Source organism: Podarcis pityusensis (assembly GCF_964106645.2).
Source record: "Podarcis pityusensis genome assembly, chromosome: 15".
NCBI lineage: Eukaryota > Metazoa > Chordata > Lepidosauria > Squamata > Lacertidae > Podarcis > Podarcis pityusensis.
Window position 1 is genome coordinate 29924511 of NC_138040.1, and position 19847 is coordinate 29944357.

Genomic DNA, 19847 nt, shown 5'->3' on the forward strand with positions numbered 1-19847 from the left:
ATTCCTGCCACAATTAAACTATTCGCTGCAAAACCAACAGCACAAATACTATACGGCGCACCACTCGTCTCCCTCTCCAATCTAGACCCATACGAAAAGATACAATCAGGTTTCCTTAGATCACTCCTGCAAACACCTAAATGCGTCCCAAACACCGCCCTACGACTGGAAGCGGGTTTATACAGCATCAAAACCAAAGTATGGATAAGAACCTTATGCACTTGGCTAAGACTTAACAACTCGCCGGTTGGACTACTTTCCCTGATGCTTCTTGACAAATTCCAATCTAGTTGGTTGAAGGGCACTCTCAGAAAATTGGCCACATATGGTCTCTCCCCAGAGTATTTATTAAGTTTAGAAAGGGGAAGGGCCAAGAATATAATCAAAGAAAGACTCAGGGACATTGAAGCCCAAAGTGACTTTAGTCAGCTTCCGATAACTCATAAACTCCTATTCGATTCCCAAAGCCCCCATCTAGCAAACTATCTCAAAGTTCTACATAATGCTAAACACCGATGGGCATTTACCAGGGCCCGCTTTAACGCTCTCCCTTCAGCTCTTCTAGAGGGAAGATACAACAAAATACCGATCGAACAAAGATTATGTCCCTGTAACAGCAACGAAATTGAAACCATCGGGCATGTCATCTTATATTGCCCATTATATCGAGACTCAAGAAAAGAGCTGATCGAGCCGATTCTGAGGAAAATACCTTGTAGTACAGACGACACCTATATCAGACACCTCTTAGCTGACAAAGACCCCGAAATCAACAGGCCTGTGGCGAAGTACTGTTACATTGCAACAAGAATAAGACGAGCAATGATGACAGCAACGGAGTTCAAATTGCAAACATCGAAGGAACGATAATAAACAGTAGTGACATTTGAATTGAATCCTTAAAACCTTAAAAGTCGAAACCTGGTCATAAACATAAGTACCAATTTTGTGATTTGGCCATATCTCCACTGTTATCTGTAGTACAATAGTATTTATATTGCCATATTTTATTTTATAAATTGCTTGCTGGTCATTGACCGTAAAGAAATAAATAAATAAAAATAAAATAAATAGATCTCTCTCTAACACTCAGTCTCTCTCTCCCCCCACACTTTGATGTGTCTCCTCTCTGGAGAATCAGCAGATTCTTGGATATGGGAGGGGTGAAATCTCCTCATCTTCATGGGAGGAGTGTTGGAGGGTATGCTGTCAGTCTTGCGGCTCCTAACAGTTTCTTGACTCCCTCTTCTTCTTTTTCTTCCAGGGCCTAATTTTGTCTTCAACCTTTACCATATCCGGTATGTAAAGACACACACCTGCATGCCCATCTGGCCATGAAACTCTGCAAGACCCCAAGCTTTTAGCTCACCTTGGATCCTCTGCAGGGTGATGGTCACTATTAACAGAGGGAGGGAGGAGGGACGGGGGGGGGGCCCTCAAGCACAGTGAGCTGACTGCACATGCCAGACCACTGCAGCAACTGCTCACAAGAAAAAACCAGGAGAGGGCCAGCAGAGGGCCAAACAAAGTCCTCTGTGGGGCTTAACATATTGCATACTCCTACACCAATTTCTACTGGTTTGATCAATGACTTCCATTTTGGCTTTGTTTCCATCTTTGCCAACTGGAACCAGCATGCTAAAACTCTCATCTCCTGTTCTCCCGTGTGTCTGTGTTTGCCTGTCTAACGGTACTCTAGGACAGGCTTCCTCAACCTTGGCCCTCCAGATGTTTAGAGACTACAATTCCCATCATCCCTGACAACTGGTCCTGCTAGCTAGGGATCATGGGAGTTGTAGGCCAAAAACATCTGGAGGACCGAGGTTGAGGAAGCCTGCTCTAGGAGGAAATGAGGGAGTGGGCAACTGTCAGTCTGTCTGTCTTTGTCCCCTTTAGCAACCTGAAATCGGTGGAGGTGGAACTGGCCCCTCCCTTCACCATCAGTGGCTCCATGCGTGAAGCAGGAAGTGGCTACGTGCGGTTCCACGACAGAGGCACCTAAGTCTGAGGAACTGCCAACTCTGAATCTGGTCTCAGTGACTCTCTTTCCCAGCTAGATCTTGGAGCTCAGGCAACTGCTTCTCCAAGAAGTCTCCCAGGAGTCTTGGACCAGCTGGACAGCAGTAGCCATTGGGCATATGGCTGCTTGGTCGTGGTGCTGCTCCACCCAGACTACCACTGTTGGTGCCATCTTTTCACACCCTGCACAGCTCAAGGGTCTGGGCAATGTGTGTGCGTAAAATGGGAGAGAGTCTTTTCAGCTCTTCCTGGCTTTCTGTGAGAGAGGTTGCAGGACTTTTGACACAGTCCCTAAACAACCACTTATAGGGAGCAGGGCTGGAGGACGTTGGAATCTCTGGGTAGGTCTCAGGAGCTTGTGCAAGCATCCAGATGAAACCAGAAGTTTGCAGAATATCCCTCCGCTCTGTCAGAAGCTGCCAGGCAGCCTCTGGGTTCTGTGCAGCTGCCCCATGTGGAGAGGCACAGAAGTGCAGGTTGCCATGTGTTTAGTGGTAAATGTACTGCCCTAGCTCTGCCTACTCAGGCTGCCCATTGAACCTCCCTGGACAAGGAGAGGGTCGCCGTTTTGCCTTCCTAGGTATTCTCTAGTTCTGACTCCATCCCAGGATTTCCACTTGCTGGCTCCTTGGTTCTGGTTCCTGGTTGCTGTTCATCGCCAGCTTGCTGGACCAACTCTTGGCTCCCAGCCCCTGCTCTCAGGAAAAATGGGCCCTTGACTTGGAAGGCGCCAAGTTGGTTGCCTCTCAGTGCTAAAATTTTCCTTCTTTGGGGAAAAGTTCTTTGCTGCTTTGGTCAGCCTTCATCTCACCCCATTCAATGCTCGAAAACAGGACACTGTCCCCTTCTGCGAAGTGTATGAATGGCATGAATTGGAGTAGCCACTTGCAGGGATCTGACTCCTTTCTAGATGGTGGAACCCACCAAGAAGTCCCTATGCACCCATGCTTGGCATTGCCCCATTGACCAGGCAGTAGCTCCGTGTCACATTGCACTGAGGCCCCATGTTTCATGGTTTGGCAGGTCACCAGGGCAGACTAGAGAAAACTCTATGAAGTGTCCTTGGGGCGATGGCAGGCTGTGGTTTGGTGGCTTTGCTTTTTCAAGGCCTCGGTTTAGATCCTGGCATCTCCCATTAATCCGTGCCTTGGGTTGAAGGGCTGAGAAAGACCCTCCACCCATAGAAGCTTGGGGAGCTTCTCCTGGGAAGAAACAATAGTGCTGGGCATTATTTATAGAGCTGGGGGTTTGCAAGAAAATGCCTGCTTGTACCTTCATTGTTTTACTCAAAGAGCCACCCTAGGAAAAATTCAACAGCTCCACCAAAAAAGCACAACTCCTGAGGCCCAAAGACTTGCGTCTTGCTCTGCAGCTGCCTGGTGACCACTTCCTGAAGCCTCCTTTGCATAACATGCAAACAGACTTCCTCCAACCGTCACATTGTGAGATAATTTGGGGAATGCACTAGGCTGTGGAATTTCTTCTTGGTCATTTGAGAAGCAGCTCCCTGTTTAGAGGAAGTCCAGAACCTCTGAAGGAGAGCTGCAATGTTGTGTGGGGGGAATTTTCCAAGAAATTGTATCTGAAGGTTTTCCAGGCTTTCCAGAGAAACTATCTGTCTTGCACAGCTCAGCTCCAGTCTGCTCCTCTGGGGAGCTAAGAAACCAGAGACCCATGAGGAGGTGAAGCTGCTGCAATTCCTTTGACTTCCTTGTGCCCCCTAAAACTTTTCTGTTTAAGGAAGTCTCCTCAGACATCTAAAAGTTCATGTGTCTTTTAATCTGTTATTTTAGCTTAACGGCTGCTTTTAATTATATTTTGGACTTTGTAAAAGAACTTGAACTTTTACTGACAATTTACTGTATCTTTTACATTTTTTGTAAACTGCTTAGAGGCTTACAGTTAAGCAGCCTACAAATTTTGTCAAATTAAAAAAATCAAATGCACAAATTATTTATAGTGGTGCAAAACGGAGTATGAGAACATAGCTAGGCTTTGAAAACGATTGCCTGCTATTGCTGTTAATAGTCTTGCTTGCCAAATACAGCTGTGTCTTATTCTTTAGGGGTGGATTAAGTTTAGAGCCAGCTGCAAAGCACAACTCCCCTGTGGCTCTCTGCCCATGCTAGGGGAGAAGTTTCACCTCCTCGTTGCATCAAAACAAACCAAAGGCTGCCCTTGTGGATTTGGCTCATAGGATGGTTGGCAGGTACAGCTGCAAGTGGCCGTGGGCTGGACTGTGCCACTTCAGAGGGCAGAGGGGTGCTCAACAGTTTGAAATGTTCCCCTAAGTTTAAAAGTTCCTAGCAATAGAAAAGAAGGTGCCATCGCTAGGGCTGGGACAGACCTATTCTTCCAGATGTGCTGCCCACACCCGCTGCAGTCTGAAGTGGTCTGGTGAAGTCATTCTGATGTATGTGCAGAGCAGTCACCTGATCTTTCCACTTGGGGGCAAAAGCTTGCATTTGCAAATGTACCTAAAGGGAGGGTACATTTAGCTACTCAGGACATTAGTGTGCTTGCAGTCCACAAGACATCAGTAGGAAAAGGAACCGTCACCAGCTCTGGGAGCTGTGAAGTGCACAGAGCAAGACCATTCGCCAGACCAGGAGCCTCTGCATCTGACCTGCACCTGCCAGGTGAGCAGTTCTGCACAAATGCAAGTACCTGGTCCTTGGGTGCTTCACGGAGGGTTTTCATCCCAAAGCAACGCTTCAAAGTGGCATGGCATTTTAAATAAATAAATACACTGAAATGCATTGATTTTTTAAAAAACCTTGTATGCTCCAAATAGATTTACAAAATAAATAAAATAAATAAAGTCAGTTTGTACAAAATATTTTGAACATTTAGCGACCTCCCTATAATCGTAATAATCCTGAAAGAAGCTCACTGAATCCTCTTCCTAAGGAAATGTAGGGCTGGCAAGGTGAGCTTGGGCATGGAAGCCAGTGCCCAGCTGAACAAATATATTTCTTAGCACCCTTCACATCAGTGGTCAAGGCAGGGCATCCTTGGCTGGCCTGGCATTGCAAAGGGGGCTGAATCTGGGCTAGTGCAAGTTCCCTCACTAAGGAGGAGGCAAGTCCATCTTCTGAATCGTCTGGAAGGGCCCTTTGCTGCTGCCAAGGGCAGATCCAACTGCTTCCTTCGTCTCTGAGCACCTCTGGCTGACATCAGAGGCTGAAACTGGGCTTTCTGGGCTCAAGGCTTCTCACTGCTGTACAGGGACGGGGAGGGGGTGGCAGGTTGGCTCAGGGCCAGCAAAGGGACCTCCACTTCAGAAAGGCACAGGCCAGTCCTGCTGAGTCTGTGTCTATTGCTTATGATGGGGTCACCATCCTTTCTGTCTCCAAAGCGAAATGCGAGGGTAATGATGTCTGCCCCAAAATGAATGGTAGGCAGCTGAGGAATCTCTGCGCTCTTTGTAGGAAAGGACACACACACACTCATCCTGAAGACACTGCAGCTGTTGCCTGCAACAAGCTACCAGTGCTCAGTGTTGCAGAGACAACCCCAATGATGTGTGAAGTGTCCTCTCCTTCCACCGCCCACAGCTACCTTCCTCTAGTTGCTGCAGACCTTTTCAGGCAGACATGCACCACTGCCTTGACCTCCCTTCTTGCATTTGGGTCCCAGAGCTTCTCAGAAACATCTGGCGTCATCAGCCTCCTTCCTGCTGCATGTTTTATGCCTGTGACTAGAATAAAACATGCTGGTTTACACGTATGGGTTTTGGGGACAGAGGAAAAGTGTATCATGGGGAAGGGATGTCAGGACTAGAGCTCTATCTGCCCAACAGAAAGGGACAGTCAGGAGGGTCCCCGATCCTGTCCCTTCCACGGTGCAGCCCCCACCTCTCTGTGTGGCTGCATTAGAGCTGTGCTATCTCCCATTGACTCAGCTTATTGGGAGGCAGTCCTTGCACCCAGTACTGCGGAAGGGTCGGGACACCGAGGCTCAGCTGTGGCACAGAGTTCGCTTGTGGGGAGATGTGTGAAGAGGGGCTCACCAGCTCTTGCTCAAAGAAGCCCAACGCCAAGAGGGTCTTGGGGAATTCAGGGGGCAATCCCAGCTGCTTCAGGGGGATGCTGGTAGGGTAGGGCTCTTTCTGTTGCTCTGTTGTGCCAAGAAAGTCATTGGTAAGAGTCCCGTCCCTCGCAAGGCCAGAGGGAGCACAGACGGAGGCCTGTTTCAAGTACCCAGTAGCCAAGACGGGCTCCAAAGGGGTCATCTCCTCTGTGCTGAGGGGAGGCTGGGAGCAGCCCAATAGCTCTGAAGGTGTCTCTGACTGCTTCTGGTACCCAGAAAATATCTGGGCCTTGGGTGGGTCCTCAGCTTCTGGAGCCACCTGCTCTGCCCCACTGGAAGAAGAGGGAGCCTCCAGCAAGAGCCGCTCCTCCCTGCTGAGGCCACCCATCTCGTCCTCTTGGGTGCCTCCCTCTTCACTGCCTCCCAGAGACAGCCTCCCCAGGCTGCCGGAAGGATCCTGCAGGCAGATGCCACTGTCTGTGCTGCAGCCGCTGCTGTCCATCAGGTCCCTGAGCACTGCACCCTGTGTTAGCAGCGTCGGCAGCCAGAAGCAACCTCCCAGTGGTACTGGTGCTGCTTCCATTCCACACTTTGTGCTGTCAGGGTGGACAGGGTCCTTCGGTCCCACAGAGGAGAGCGGCTGGATGGCATCCACCTCTAAGCACGATACCAAGTCTTGCATCCCGAGTGGAGACTTCTCCTTTGGCACCCAGTGCAGACTGTGCTTTACGGGAGATTTCTGGGAGGCGGAAAGAAAAGATTTGAGTTGTGGCTTTCTGGCTTCTGTACACTTCCGCCAACCAGGTGCTGGTCACAGCTGGAAGGGCCTTTCAGAAACCAAAGCCTGTATCTGAGACTCTGCTCAATATTCCTTCCTCTTTGCCAGGTTGGAGGGGCAGGGAGTCCTTCTCACTCACTCACCTGCCAGTCTTGAGCAGCCCAGACCTGGTGCCAGGCACTAAGTGGGGAGCGGGCAGCACCCCATGAATCCAATGCTAAGGATCCTGCTGAGGCCCTTCCCTCAGCCACACGTCGATACCTGATGAAGGACCCCTGGGACTGTCAGAAGAGGAGGTGGAATTACCCCATCGACCAGTAGGGATGCCAAGAACTTTGGGTCCAGGTCAAAGATTGCTGGCACCATCTACAGACCCAGTTGTTGGTAAGCAATTCCCGAGAATCCTTCACTGGCAACACCTGTGGTTAGGGCAATGTTTAGGAGGCTGGAGTATGTAAGGCGTCCCTCTGGACCCTTCCAGTTGCTGGAAACAAGGCAGGTCTCTGCTATTTCACTGCTCTGCCTAGCTGCACCTTCTGCGGTATTGACCTTGGACTGTGTCCTGTCCTTGCTTCTGGAGCACGTGTTGGACCTAGACTGATTCTCTGTGCTTGACTTGGACTTGTTGAGGCTACCTTGCACCCTTGGGAAAGTGTGTTGAGAAAAGTCTTTCCCTTCCTTGGACTGAGACCCTCACCCCTGAGGGCACCCCTGGAGCATGACACTTCGTTGCCTGAGGCAAAGGACAGGGAGCCTCCCCCCTTCCAGTTATCTAAGCTGACTGGGTTGTCAGTTGAATCCAAGTAAAAAACGAGAGGATGCCCGCCCCCACCCCCAGTTGCAGCTGAAGACAGGAAGGTAGCTTGGGGGAGGGGCAGCACACCACAGTGTCCTCTAAGACCTCACAGCTGATGCCCACTCCACCCCCTGCCACCCTTTGCCTAATGATAGAACCAGCTTCTTGCTCGATAAGGAACTGAATCCACCCAAGGGAAGTAAAGAATTTGGTGGTAGAGAGACAGCTCTTGTGGGGCTGGAAGATGTGAATTTGAGTCCCACCCCCAGTCATGCACTCAGCGTGGATAGGTCGGTATCTCTCAGCCTCAATCCCTATCTGCAAAATAGCAATATTAGCAACTTATTTTCTATGGCTTTGCCCTACATAAACCTGGTTTTCTTTTATAAGCACTCCCTGAAAGACAGCTAGGTGCTCTTAATAAATAGGTGGGGAGGTGCAGAAGGGACCCTGAATGTGCGGGCTAAGTCCTACGCAGTTGATGAGCTGCTCATCCCCCTCTGGGTTGCCTTCTACAGAAGTGCAGGCAGCGACTCTCTCTTCAAGACTTTTCCATGGCCGCAGAAGCACCCCTGGGATTCAGTTTCCTATTTTGCCTGTACAGTTGGACTACCCATAGGAAGAGAAGGCTCTGAACCTCCCTATGAAGCACTTACCAGTAAGAGAGGTGCCTCTTTGGGTTTCCTCACATAGGCACAGGCTGCTCCCAGTCCCAGGCCACAGAGGACGATCACCGTCAGGAGGGCCATGCTGGAGATGAGGATGGATCTTACATGGTCTGCAAAGAAGAGAGCAGCGGCCCCTGATTATTCAACCGGAAGGCCTGATGGGGGAGTTATACAGGCATCTGCAGGAGATTGCTAAGTGCACTGTAGAGACAGGACTACCTGGAGAATCAACTGTGGGACCTGAGTCTGTGTCCCCTCCATTCCTCTCTGTATGCACTGGCTCTCTTGCCTCCCTCCCCCTGCCCTCCGCAATGAAGCAAGCTTCCTTGAGGAGGTGAAGGAAGGGACTGGCGCAGCTAGGTTCCTTACATGAGAATGTGTGCAGATGCAAATGTGTCAGAGACACATGCTATGGAGAGAGAAAAAAGGGTTGTAGCTTAAGAGCTCAGCTGGTAGAGAGTGAGACTCTTAATCTCAGGATCATGGGTTTGAGCCCCATGCACTGCACTAGATGGCTGACTAGATGGCTCTCGTGGTCCGTTCCAGCTCTACAATGTTATGATCCTATGAACAGCAACCCTGTGGATGCTTTGTCGCAGATGCAGAGGGCAGGGTCATTAGCTACCTGGGAGGTGCTTCCAGTGTCTCCTGCTGTTGACTCATCGCCAAGCATTTAACTGGGCTGCTTTATTGGGCCCAGCTTGCCTTTGCAATCCCCTCCAGTGGATCTCTCTTCCTTCCCCTCCCCCCCCATTCTCTTTTTGGTACCTGTTGATCTCCATCCTCTCTCTCTCACTCTGCCACACAGAAGAACAGTAAGGGGGGGGGCTGAGGAGGAAGGGGACTGGAGCCTCACCTTCCTCAGTGGGTATTGAGATACACTGCTCCTCTGTCCTCTTGCCAGGACTTGGCTGGGAGACCACCCGTGGCTCCACACTGATGCAGTAGCGCTCTCCCCATGACAGCGATGAGAGGTTAAACTCCAGGTTGGTCTTAACATACTCAAACTGCAGAAAATAATGTGAGAGTTGTCAGTCCAGCTCAGTCCAACTCCAGCCAGAGTTCACCAGGTTGGCCAATGATATCCGGCTCTAGCCAAGTCCCAGTCAGTGCCAAGGGTGTCTCCTCTGCCCCCTACATCCTCAAAGAGGCCAGCCCTCCCTATGCCAAAGGGGCTGGCCCTGGCCCTTCTCTTCTTTGTGGGAAGCACCTGGAACCTTCAGCAACTGCCTCCCTCCCTAGTATACCACCAGAGGGCTTCCTCTGGGAACAGAAGGGGCCACCTAGGACAGGTTCCCTGCCAGAGTGCGCAATGCCCATCCAGAGAGAGCGCCCCCAGTGGCCAGCAGAGCAGAAGGAGGGATGGCAAAGTGGGTGCTGTAGCTGGGTGCTCTCCCACCCCCACCACAGGCAGACCTTCCCCCTGAACTCTTCCAGCCAGGGTGCCCTGCCATCCACCACAGCCTTACCTGGATATTGTCAGACACCTTCCGGATATGGACATGGTATTCCTCCCACTGGTAGAGGTCCTCATAGGTTATATTGTGCCACCTGCTGGTGGGAGGTTGCAGCTTGACTTGGATCACGTTGTGGGAAAGTGAGAGGCTCACTCCTGCCAGTCGAGGAGTTGCTGGGAAAATGAAACAACCACAAAGAATTAATGGGAGTTTCTGCTGGGGGAATTTTAAAAACTGCCTGAGTGTGATGTTCCAAGGTTAGGAAAATGCTGTTGTCCTAAACTGGGGAATTTGCCCTCTACCCTTCTCACGACTATTTGTCCACATCTATTGAGCAAGGGAGGTGTGGGTGACAGTCACCCCTTGACAAAGCCTGGACCCAGATCCTGTAAAACAAAGAAGCTGGAAAAACCCTTCAGCCATGCTGGTGAAGAGCTGTTCCCATCCCAAACTCCAATGGCCTTTCATGTTTCCTGGGGTGCGCGGACACCGAGGATGCTTGCAATTTTTTAAACAGGCCTGACTTATAATGTTGCGGTTCTGCTTCCTCAGCTCTGCATTATTATTGTGCTGCTGGGATTTGTTAAATAGATTTGGATATTTATTAATTTAGTCATTAAAAATAGATATTTCTTTCCAGCTAGGAAAACAAACAACACAAAATAACAAACCAAGAACAGACAGTAAGGTCACAAATTGTATTAACTATGCATGATTGCAGTGATAGCGTCTTCAAGTCTTACTAATTTCGTGATTTGAATGTACACTGAAGTTTCTTTTTAGGGATTATGTTTGTTCTATTCCGTTTCTTGTCACAGTCTGTTAGCCACTTTGGAGAAACAGGCTAAGCAGCAATTTTAAACATAAACACAATGGGACACAGACCAGGGAGGCGGGGGGCAGAGGGCTCTGGGAGGCGGCCAGCCACCCAGGATTGCAAAGTTAGAAAGCTGCCTTTATGGGTCCATCTAACTCAGCATTGCCTACACTGACTGGCAGCGGCTCTCTAGGCAGGAGAGTCCCTGCCGCCCCTGCTCGGAGATGCCAGTGGGGATTGGGACCTCCTCACCACAGCAGCCTCTCCACCATCAGTCCAAAGCCCTTTCCTCGCTGCTGTCGTGCGGGGAGCGCGCATCTCCTTGCCCGACGGCGGGGCTGGTCAAGCGCACCAGCCCCCAATCCGGAATCTCCGGCGCGGTTCATCCACAACTGTCGGTTTCCTGGGGGTGGGGCGGCTACCTGTCTTGGGACCGAAGCGAGTCGTCTGGGTCCAGTTGGAAACGCGCGTCCCGCTCACCGTCCGGACTCTGGCGTAGTAGAACTCCGAGGGCTCCCGCGTCTCATAGGAGAGGTCGCAGGAGTGGCTCCGGACGCGCGTGCAGTTCAGCGCTGGGTTCCAGCCGCCGACCTTGCCGTATCTGCAAGAGAGGACCGGGCGAAGCGGGTGAGCGGAGAGGAGGAGGCCGGAGTGGCGACAGGGCGGGGGGTTTGCCTTGGATGTCGACAGAGACCCTTCCACACTTAAGACGGCCGGTGCAGTTGTCCCACCAAGACCCCCAGTGCCTCCCGCGACGGCCCTTTCCCTTCTTACCGCATGTACTGGACGTCGTACAGGAAGAGCCCGTGTCCGGTGCTCGGGGGCTCCCAGCGCAGCTCGTGCTGAAAGGTCTCGGCCACGAATCTCACGCGCTCGGGCGGGGCTGGGATCTTCCCTCCTGTAAAGGCAGCAGTTACCGACTGATGATCCTCGGTTAGCTAGGCACCGCGGTGAGCCCAAGAGGGACCAAGCCAGGGCTCCAGGCGGGCCAGGGAATCTTCCGCCCGCTCTACTCCAGAGGACAGACCCAGACTTGGCACCCTCAGAAGGCAAGGAGAGCCCCGCGGCTGGATCAGAAACCCAAGCCCCACGCCCCGCCAGGTCTCGCGACCCTCTCCTGCCCGGGATCCTCACCGTGTCCCCGAAGGCAGCGCAGGAGGAGCAGCAGAAGCGCCGCCAAGAGCATTGCCCCGTCCCTCCAGTCCAGGCGGCTGCGGGCCAGCGAGTGAGCGAGGCTGCGAGGTGGGCGGGAGGGAAGCGCGGGCAACGTTTTTCGCTTCCCTCGGGGCAATCCCCGCCTACGCCACCTCCCTCGGGGAATGTCCCGCTGTTTCTCTGGGCAGCCCGGCGGCGCGTCCCCCTAAGGAGGCGAGAGAGCACTTCTGGATTGGGGACTGAGCCGCGGGAGAACCTGCGGCCCAACACTGCAGGCGGATCCGTCCACCCGGTCTCCTCTTCACTATCTGCAGGTGTTTTTAAAAAAACAACAACACATTTTTATTAAAAGTTTGAGAAATGAATTAACAAATCATAGCAAAATACAAATTAACAGTTGTTCCACTGAAAGCAGTCCCGGTGAGTTCCAAAGGAGCCTTAACTCATACAGCATAACTACTATTTCACGCCAGTAGGCCTTTCCAAAGATTTCCGTGCGATTGTGAGTTTATGCCAGTACGTTTCCGAGCACAATTCAAAGTGTTGGTGCTGACCTTTAAAGCCCTAAATGGCCTCGGCCCAGTATACCTGAAGGAGCGTCTCCATCCCCATCGTTCAGGCCGGACACTGAGGTCCAGCGCCGAGGGCTTTCTGGCGTTCCCTCGCTGCGAGAAGTGAAGTTACAGGGAACCCCTGTAGAACCTCCCATCAGATGTCAAGGAAATAAACAACTATCTGACTTTTAGAAGACATAGAAGGCAGCACTGTCTAGGGAAGTTTTTAATGTTTGATGTTTTATTGTGTTTTTAATATTCTGCTGCGAGCAGTTCAGAGTGGCTGGGGAAATGTAACCAGATGGGCAGGATATAAATTATGATTATGATTATGATGGTAGTGGTCTTCATAGATCTGGCAACATGCAGGTGACATGCCAGTTTTTCTGCTAACCCAACAAGCATGAGCCAAGCATCAGACCCTCGCCTAATTTCCAGCATTCAACCACTATGAATGCTGGCCTGCATGGCTCAGTTGGTTAGAGCGTGGTGCTAATGATGCAAAGGCTGCAGGTTCGATCCCTGAGGCAGCTGCATATTCCTGCATTGCAGGGGGTTAGAATAGAATCATGAGGTTGGAAGGGACCCCGATGGTCATCTAGCCCAACCCCCTGAAATGCAGGTCTCTTCTTGCCCAATGTGGGATATGAACCCAGGGCCCTGAGATTAAGAGCCTACTGACTGAGCTATCTCAGCGGGTTGGACTAGAAATTCTAGAAAATCACTGGATTATCCTCAGCGCCCCTTCCCACTCTACAGTTCTCTGCTTCCATCCCTACTGCTGCTGTTTGCAGGTGTCTGTTGAGGCTCCTGACTGGCAGCTGCTCAGCCCTTTCTTGGGTGCTGTGGCGGAATATCTGTAGGGCGGGATCAGTGCCAGAGTTACATATTAGCTAAACAAGCTATAGCTTAGGGCCCCACTCTCTTGGCCCCCCCCAAAAAAAAACCAAAGAAAAAAATGTACATTTCCAAAATATAAGATTAAAAACAAATAAAATAAAACCTACATACAGCAAGTGTTTTGTGTTGCGTAGACTCCTATGATGTAAGTAATGGGCCCTGCCTGCTAGCCTGCTCCCTAAAATATCACTAATAATAATAATAATAATAATAATAATAATAATAATAATTTTTATTTATATCCCACCCTCCCCAGCCGAAGCCGGGCTCAGGGCGGCTAACAACAATAAAACAGTACAAAAGTACAGCACAAGCAACAATATCAATATACTTCTTAATTGTATTTCACTATTAATATATTTCTTCTTAATTGTATTTCAGTTCAACAATTACCTTGATAAAATACACATTTTGTTATGTGCAAATGGCTTTAGATACCTATTAGGTCCATAAATTACCATATAACATATATTCAACACAAAAAACAGCAGCAACTTCTTGTTGACTAAGGACAGCTGGTGCTGTGAGTTAAACCACAGAGCCTAGGACTTGCTGATCAGAAGGTCGGTGGTTTGAATCCCCACGACGGGGTGAGCTCCTGTTGCTTGGTCCCTGCTCCTGCCAACCTAGCAGTTTGAAAGCACGTCAAAATGCAAGTAGATAAATAGGTACCGCTCCGTCGGGAAGGTAAACAGCGTTTCCGTGTGCTGCTCTGGTTCGCCAGAAGCGGCTTAGTCCTGCTGGCCACATGACCCGGAAGCTGTACGCTGGCTCCCTTGGCCAATAAAGCGAGATGAGCGCTGCAACCCCAGAGTCGGTCACAACTGGACCTAATGGTCAGGGGTCCCTTTACCTTTAAGGACAGCTGGATATATAAAGGGCCCCATTACCTTCAGTAGCTTAGGACCTCCTCAAACATAAATCTGGCCCTGGGCGGGGTGGAGTCCACATGTCAGTTTCCAGTGGGGTGTGCAGTGTCCTTGCCAAGCCCTGCCAAAGAGGAAATTTCACTAGTTGTGGGGCGGAGAGCCTTTTCGACTGGTGCGCACGCGGAAGCGTTTAGGGGTGTATTATTGATAGGGGCGGCATGGGCATAGCCAGTATTTATGCTGGGGGGGGGGCGTCAGGATGCCCACCTGTCACCATCCTCTTGTCTGTCTCTGTCTAGCAGATTTGGAAGGAAATGTCTCAACCACAGTTGTTTCAAATTACTTTCATTTAAGTTACTTAATTCCTTTGACCTCAGCGAGCATTTCAGTTTCAAATATCATGATTAATTCTACTTTCAATTTAGCTTTTTCTTTTTTCTTGATTTAGGGGGGCAGCGGCCCCCCTGGCTACGCTCATGGGAGTTGGGGAGAGACCACTGAGGTTTAGTATGCTGTGTAGAAAGTGGAGGTGGGGGGTGGACTTCCTCCCCCCTGCTCACTATCCTAGGCCTGGAGTGGGTGTTGTCATCCAATGAAAGGAATTACCAGGGGATTCTGCCCAGAAGAAGGGAGATGGTGTCCCTCAGGGGGCTGTTGGGGGTCTTTCCTTCCTCTCCCCCAGCAGGGCTCTTCTTTCCCAAGTCGTCAGGGTCTCTACCGCTGCCCCTCCTCACAGAAGCGCGTCCAAGCTCCGAAGGGAAGTAAGTCCACGCGCGCCCCTTGATAATCTTCCACACATTCTAATACTGACCCATGACTCAGATTTAGTGCGTGCGCCTGTGTTTGCCTCGTATATTGTTGGGGAAAGCCAAGTGTGGGTGTGGGTGGGGGGGTGTCACAGCTAAAGTCCACCTCCCAGCTTCAGCTTCAGTTTCAGGGGCTGGCGAGGATAAGGTGACAACACACAGGGGCGTAGGGGCGGGTGGGAATAATAATAATAATAATAATAATAATAATAATTTATTATTTATATCCCGCTCATCTGGCTGAGTTTCCCCAGACACTCTGGGCGGCTTCCAATCAAGTGTTAAAAACAATACAGCATTAAATATTAAAAACTTCCCTAAACAGGGCTGCCTTCAGATGTCTTTTAAAGATAAGATAGCTGCTTATTTCCTTCACATCTGAAGGGAGGGCGTTCCACAGGGCAGGCGCCACTACTGAGAAGGCCCTCTGTCTGGAAGCGAAATGCCACCTCTCGCGTGCCCTGTGGCTGCCACCACCGTCTTTCTGACCTTTGGCCGGAGGGGATCCTAACAGTCCCTGTCTCGAGTTTTCAGGATGACGTCACCGGACCATTGGTCACATCATGGTTCTTGATGAAAAGGCTCCACCCCACCCCCAACCGGTCAGAAGCGGCACGTCTCTCCTCAGGCAGCGATTGCCGTCGGGTCGGGGAAGAAGAAAGGGCTCAACTTCCCCTCTGCTTTGGAGCAGCTGGGAGAAACCCAAACTGCAGGCTGAGAGAAGAAGTCTTGGCCGGCTTCTTCCTCCCCGCCCGTCACAGTTCCACAGGAAACCCCAGAGCGAAAACAACAACCGAAATGGGGAAGGGGGAAAAGAGAGAGGCTTAGAAGAAAGAAGCAGCGCTTCGAGAAACGAAAGAGGCAGCAGAGCAGAGGGGTACGGAGGGGTTGGCAGGGCTGGATTCATGTGGGGGGGGCAGGGGGGCAGCTGCCTGCCAATCAATACCCTAACAAAAGCCTGCCCCGCCCCCCAATCCCTGCAGCTACACCCATGGCTGGATTAACCATTAAGCAAAATAAGCACTTGCTCAGACATCAAGGGAAGGCGGGGACCGCAGAAATATTCAATTGCTGGATTTACCATGGACTTTGCAATTAGAAAAAGGCGCCCCAGGGTGCCATGGTCCACTGGTTGAAAACCACTGCCATAGAGGCTGCACATGGAGCTCCATTTCTCAGTCCTCCTGCCATATACCCTTAGAGATCACCAGGGGGAGCTCTGGAGATGGGAAACTTTGGAGAAAGCTTCTACAAAACTGCCCGACCTCACCACACACACGGGAATTTGAGTACAGTGCATCAATAACACTTAGAAGCCCAACAGGGACATTATCTTAACACTCCAGACACCAACATCAAACCTGCTTGCCCCAGGTGAGCTCCAGGATGGACAGCAACAGATGAAGGTGTTCCCAGTGTGGAACGGCCACCCTAAGGAACACCTCACATGCTGCTCTTCTCTCTGCTATGCAGCTGTCCAAAGTACAGGAGCCCTGCTGGAGCAACCAGCTGGCAACCCCATACATAAACCTTTGCCATCCTATCCCATATCCTGCCTAGTGCCCTAGCCCTGGCCTGATACCAGACATGGAGTCCTCAGAGGATGAATCAGACACGCCACAGGTTGAGGATTTTAAGGAGCAGGCAGGGCTCCCTGCATTCAGTTCTGAGGGACCCTTTGAATTCCCCCAGCTCCCAGGGGGAAGGCCAGAGCAGATGAGGTTCCCCTCTTGCTAACAGCAGCACAAGTCTCTGGGTCCTTGCTCCTGAGTCTTGACCTCCTGTCTTCTGTATCTGCCTTCAGCTCCCTGTGATATTGACCCTGGAGTTGCTGCCTGACTTTGTCTCTGGGTCATGTTTGGACTTAGTCTGACTCACTGCGCTTGACCTTGGCTTGTTTGTAGGTTGCCCTACTGCCCTCCTTGGTGCATACTTTGGTGAAGGTTTCTACCTTCTGTAACTGGGACCCTAGCTGCCTCCTTTTGGATTCAATGGCTCTGGAACCAGCTCTTTCTGTTGGTGAAACGGTAGCTGCCCCCAAAAGTACTCTCTGTCTCTGCCCCCGTATCTGCAATATGGGACAATAATGTATCAGCAGCCCGCCTTACAGGACTGTTGTGAGCAGCTGAAGCATGCACCACTGGGCATAGCACTTCAAACACTCAAAAGCACTAATACAGTGGTACCTCGGGTTAAGTACTTAATTCATTCCGGAGGTCCATACTTAACCTGAAACTGTTCTTAACCTGAAGCACCACTTTAGCTAATGGGGCCTCCTGCTGCTGCTGCGCCACCAGAGCACAATTTCTGTTCTCATCCTGAAGCAAAGTTCTTAACCTGAAGCACTATTTCTGGGTTAGCGGAGTCTGTAACCTGAAGCGTATGTAACCTGAGGTACTACTGTACAAACACGGAAAATAATTATAGTTCTGTCCAAACTGTAAATACTGTGTGGGAGGGGTTGGGGTGCATATTGAAACTTTAGGTTTTGTGCAATTAACATGGATTAAAGTGCTATGTTGCCCTAGCACAACAAGTCCCTGTCCGGGGGGTGGGGAGACAGAATATAAATACAACAACAACAACAACAACAACAATAATAATAATAATAATGTCCACTGGAAAAGAAAACCCAACCCAAAGTGATATTTGAAGTTCCTTCAGATGACCTATTGAGGATTTATTTTGAGTTGCTAGCACAAAGCTTACATGGAGGTTAGAATATATCTGGTCTTCACTGAGCATTCATCCTGATGTCCTTGCAGAGGGTTCATATATCTTCCCATTGGTAATTCATTACCCCACACTTCAAAATGCAGACTCCCATCACTTTCTAAACTGCAAAAAGTCCAGTTTTGTGTGTGTGTGGATTTATTGTGCTTGGGCGATAGATCTCTTTAGTCCTCTTCAGTTGTATGTACTTTAATCCCTTCTGCGGGGTACATTTTAAGTCAGGAAAGTGTTGGGGGAATGCACAGAGAAATATAGGGTGAGTGAGTGATTACTTGGAAGATGTGTCAGCACCCCACAAGGAAATCAGGGCGAGTGCTTATTCTTTTAATAACTGCCCTGTAAACAAACTGGAACAAATGCTCAATGTAAACTTGGCACAGGCTGTGCACATATGTGGAGTCACAATAAGTAGGGTGTCTCTGAGCATGTGTAGAATGCCATTGCATAACTGTGGTCAGCCCTCACAACTTTGGCGCTGTGAGAGCAAGGACTCCCATGCAGGGCCAGATTTAGGTTTGATGAGGTCCTAAGCTACTGAAGGTAATGGGGCCCTTTATATGTCCAGCTGTCCTTTGTCAGCAACAAATTGTCACTGTCCTTTGTGTTGAATATATGCTTTATGGACCTAATAGGTATCTAAAGCCATTTGCCCATCATAGGAGCCTACACAACACAAAACACTGTTGCTGTATGTAGATTTTATTTTATTTGTTTTTTATATTATATTTTGGAAATGTGCATCCAGTTTTTTCCCCCTTTAAATTTTTTGGGGCCCCAAAGAGAGTGGGGCCCTAAGCTATAGCTTGTTTAGCTTATATGTAAATATGTAAATATGCTCCCATGGCAACGAGGAGCCTTTCCAAATCTGAGCCTTGCTCCTGTTCTTTGTTGCAACTCAGCTCCCAGTGAGAGACAGAGATGGGCTGGAGGCTTGAAGAGGCAGGAACAGCTGCCTACCTCTGCCTGACGTTGCCGTTGCATCTTGCAGAGTAGGCTGGCCGAAACTGTCTTTGCCAATGTATCTTCTGTGGGAGCTTGTGACACCAGCCCATCAGTATGATGAGTGAACTGGGAAGCAGCTTTCGTAATGCTTTTGCCACGTAAGAGCCGTAATTGGCTTCCTCGTCCTCAGGTGCTTCCGGCCTCCCTCTGCTCTGCCAGACAAGACGATCAACCGGTTGTGTAAGGCTGGTGCTTGGGAAAGGCACCTCAGCAAAACATCGAACAGTGCTCAGGATGACCAACTGAGCCTGGTGGCAGGCAAGGACAGGGCTCAGACGTCCCCTGCTGGATATAGCCCACATTTGGACTTAGTACAGAAGAGGCCTTTCATCTGCTACTGACTCATCCAAGAACCCTTCCCTTTATTCTGTGACTCTGCTACATTTACTCAGGACCTTTTGGTCAAAAACACATCTCTGAGCGTTTAGTCATGGTACTTGGCTGGAGAGATGGGTTGCCTCTATTGTCCATACAGCAAGCTCCTCACCAGAGACCCTTCTTTGGGGGTGCCTCCCCATCATATGTACAGCAGCTGGCAGCCAAGGAAGAGCCTTGTTAGTAGTGGCCCCACTTATGTGAAACACCATCCTCTTCTGAGATGCCCAACATATTTTTTTGAGATGCCGAGATGAGTTGTCGGTAACACAAGGCTACCTGAGGTAAATACCCCCTAGTGGTAATCTTATAATAAATGTAAATAATCTATCATTTGCTGCACTCGGACTTGCTTCAGCGTGCTTAAAGTGTCGGACTGCGATCTGGGAGACCAGGGTTCAAATCTTCACACAACAATGAAGCGCACTCACTTTCAGCCTAACCTACCTCAAAGGGTTGTTGTGAGGATAAAATGGGAAGGGCGAGAACTACGTATGCCACCTTGAGCTCCTTGCAATAATAGTAGTAGTAGTAGTAATAATAAATACTCATCTCAGAGAGGCTTGCCTGGCTAATTCCTATCCTGATGTCATTTCAGTGCCAGGCAGAGGTGTTTCTTTATTTTATCCTGTCTTTTAGTTCAGTCTGTTTCATTTTGACTTGCCAGGGTTTGCTGTTTTTTAATGGTGTTTCTAGTGATTTTTCTGAGGTTTTGTATATGTATTTTAATATATAATTAAATCCATTTTGTGATGTTTTAAGATTTTGGAAGCCATGCAAGGAATTTTTTTTTTTAAAAAAAGAGGCGGAGTATATATTCCTCAAATATAACAAATATTAATAAATACATGTGGATACATCTGGATTCATGCCCCTCCCTCTTCTA

General features: G+C 49.9%; 2 protein-coding genes and 1 long non-coding RNA gene across 8 annotated transcripts in view; 2 read left to right on the plus strand and 1 right to left on the minus strand.

The window, feature by feature from the left end:
* The window catches only part of SMIM35 (small integral membrane protein 35), a 32042-nt gene extending 27257 nt beyond the window's left edge, over positions 1 to 4785 (plus strand). For 3 of the 6 annotated variants that reach the window (XR_013980087.1, XR_013980088.1, XM_080983952.1), the window contains 2 exons: positions 1265 to 1298; positions 1897 to 4785. Coding sequence is in view for 4 of the 6 variants with exons in the window: in XM_080983952.1 (XP_080840078.1) it covers positions 1265 to 1298; positions 1897 to 2002 (140 nt within the window). In the remaining 2 variants the exon portion in view is untranslated. Of the gene's footprint in view, positions 1 to 1264; positions 1299 to 1872 lie in introns of all 6 variants that reach the window. The other 3 variants (XM_080983954.1, XM_080983953.1, XM_080983951.1) reach the window with 1 other exon arrangement.
* A 14-nt stretch (positions 4786 to 4799) lies between these two features.
* IL10RA (interleukin 10 receptor subunit alpha) lies at positions 4800 to 11791 on the minus strand. Its single transcript, XM_080983906.1, has 7 exons — positions 11702 to 11791; positions 11342 to 11465; positions 10990 to 11168; positions 9763 to 9923; positions 9150 to 9300; positions 8282 to 8403; positions 4800 to 6790 (listed from the first exon to the last, which is right to left on the minus strand). Exons 1-7 carry the CDS (start codon positions 11751 to 11753, stop codon positions 5894 to 5896), a joined length of 1686 nt encoding a protein of 561 aa, XP_080840032.1. The 5' UTR covers positions 11754 to 11791; the 3' UTR covers positions 4800 to 5893.
* A 2715-nt stretch (positions 11792 to 14506) lies between these two features.
* On the plus strand, positions 14507 to 19722 carry LOC308464618. The gene is made up of 2 exons (XR_013980114.1): positions 14507 to 14806; positions 18717 to 19722. It is a non-coding gene; the product is annotated as an uncharacterized lncRNA (long non-coding RNA).
* Positions 19723 to 19847: the final 125 nt, after the last annotated feature.

What these genes read in the sequence shown, in the direction of transcription:
- IL10RA (XM_080983906.1), bottom strand. Translation starts at nt 11,753, where the DNA reads ATGCTCTTGGCGGCGCTTCTGCTGCTCCTCCTGCGCTGCCTTCGGGGA. An exon ending in TACGACGTCCAGTACATGCG is followed by an intron (nt 11,169 to 11,341) that starts GTAAGAAGGGAA and finishes CCTCTCTTGCAG; the next exon opens with ATACGGCAAGGTCGGCGGCT. An exon ending in AAGAGGCACCTCTCTTACTG is followed by an intron (nt 6,791 to 8,281) that starts GTAAGTGCTTCA and finishes TCCGCCTCCCAG; the next exon opens with AAATCTCCCGTAAAGCACAG.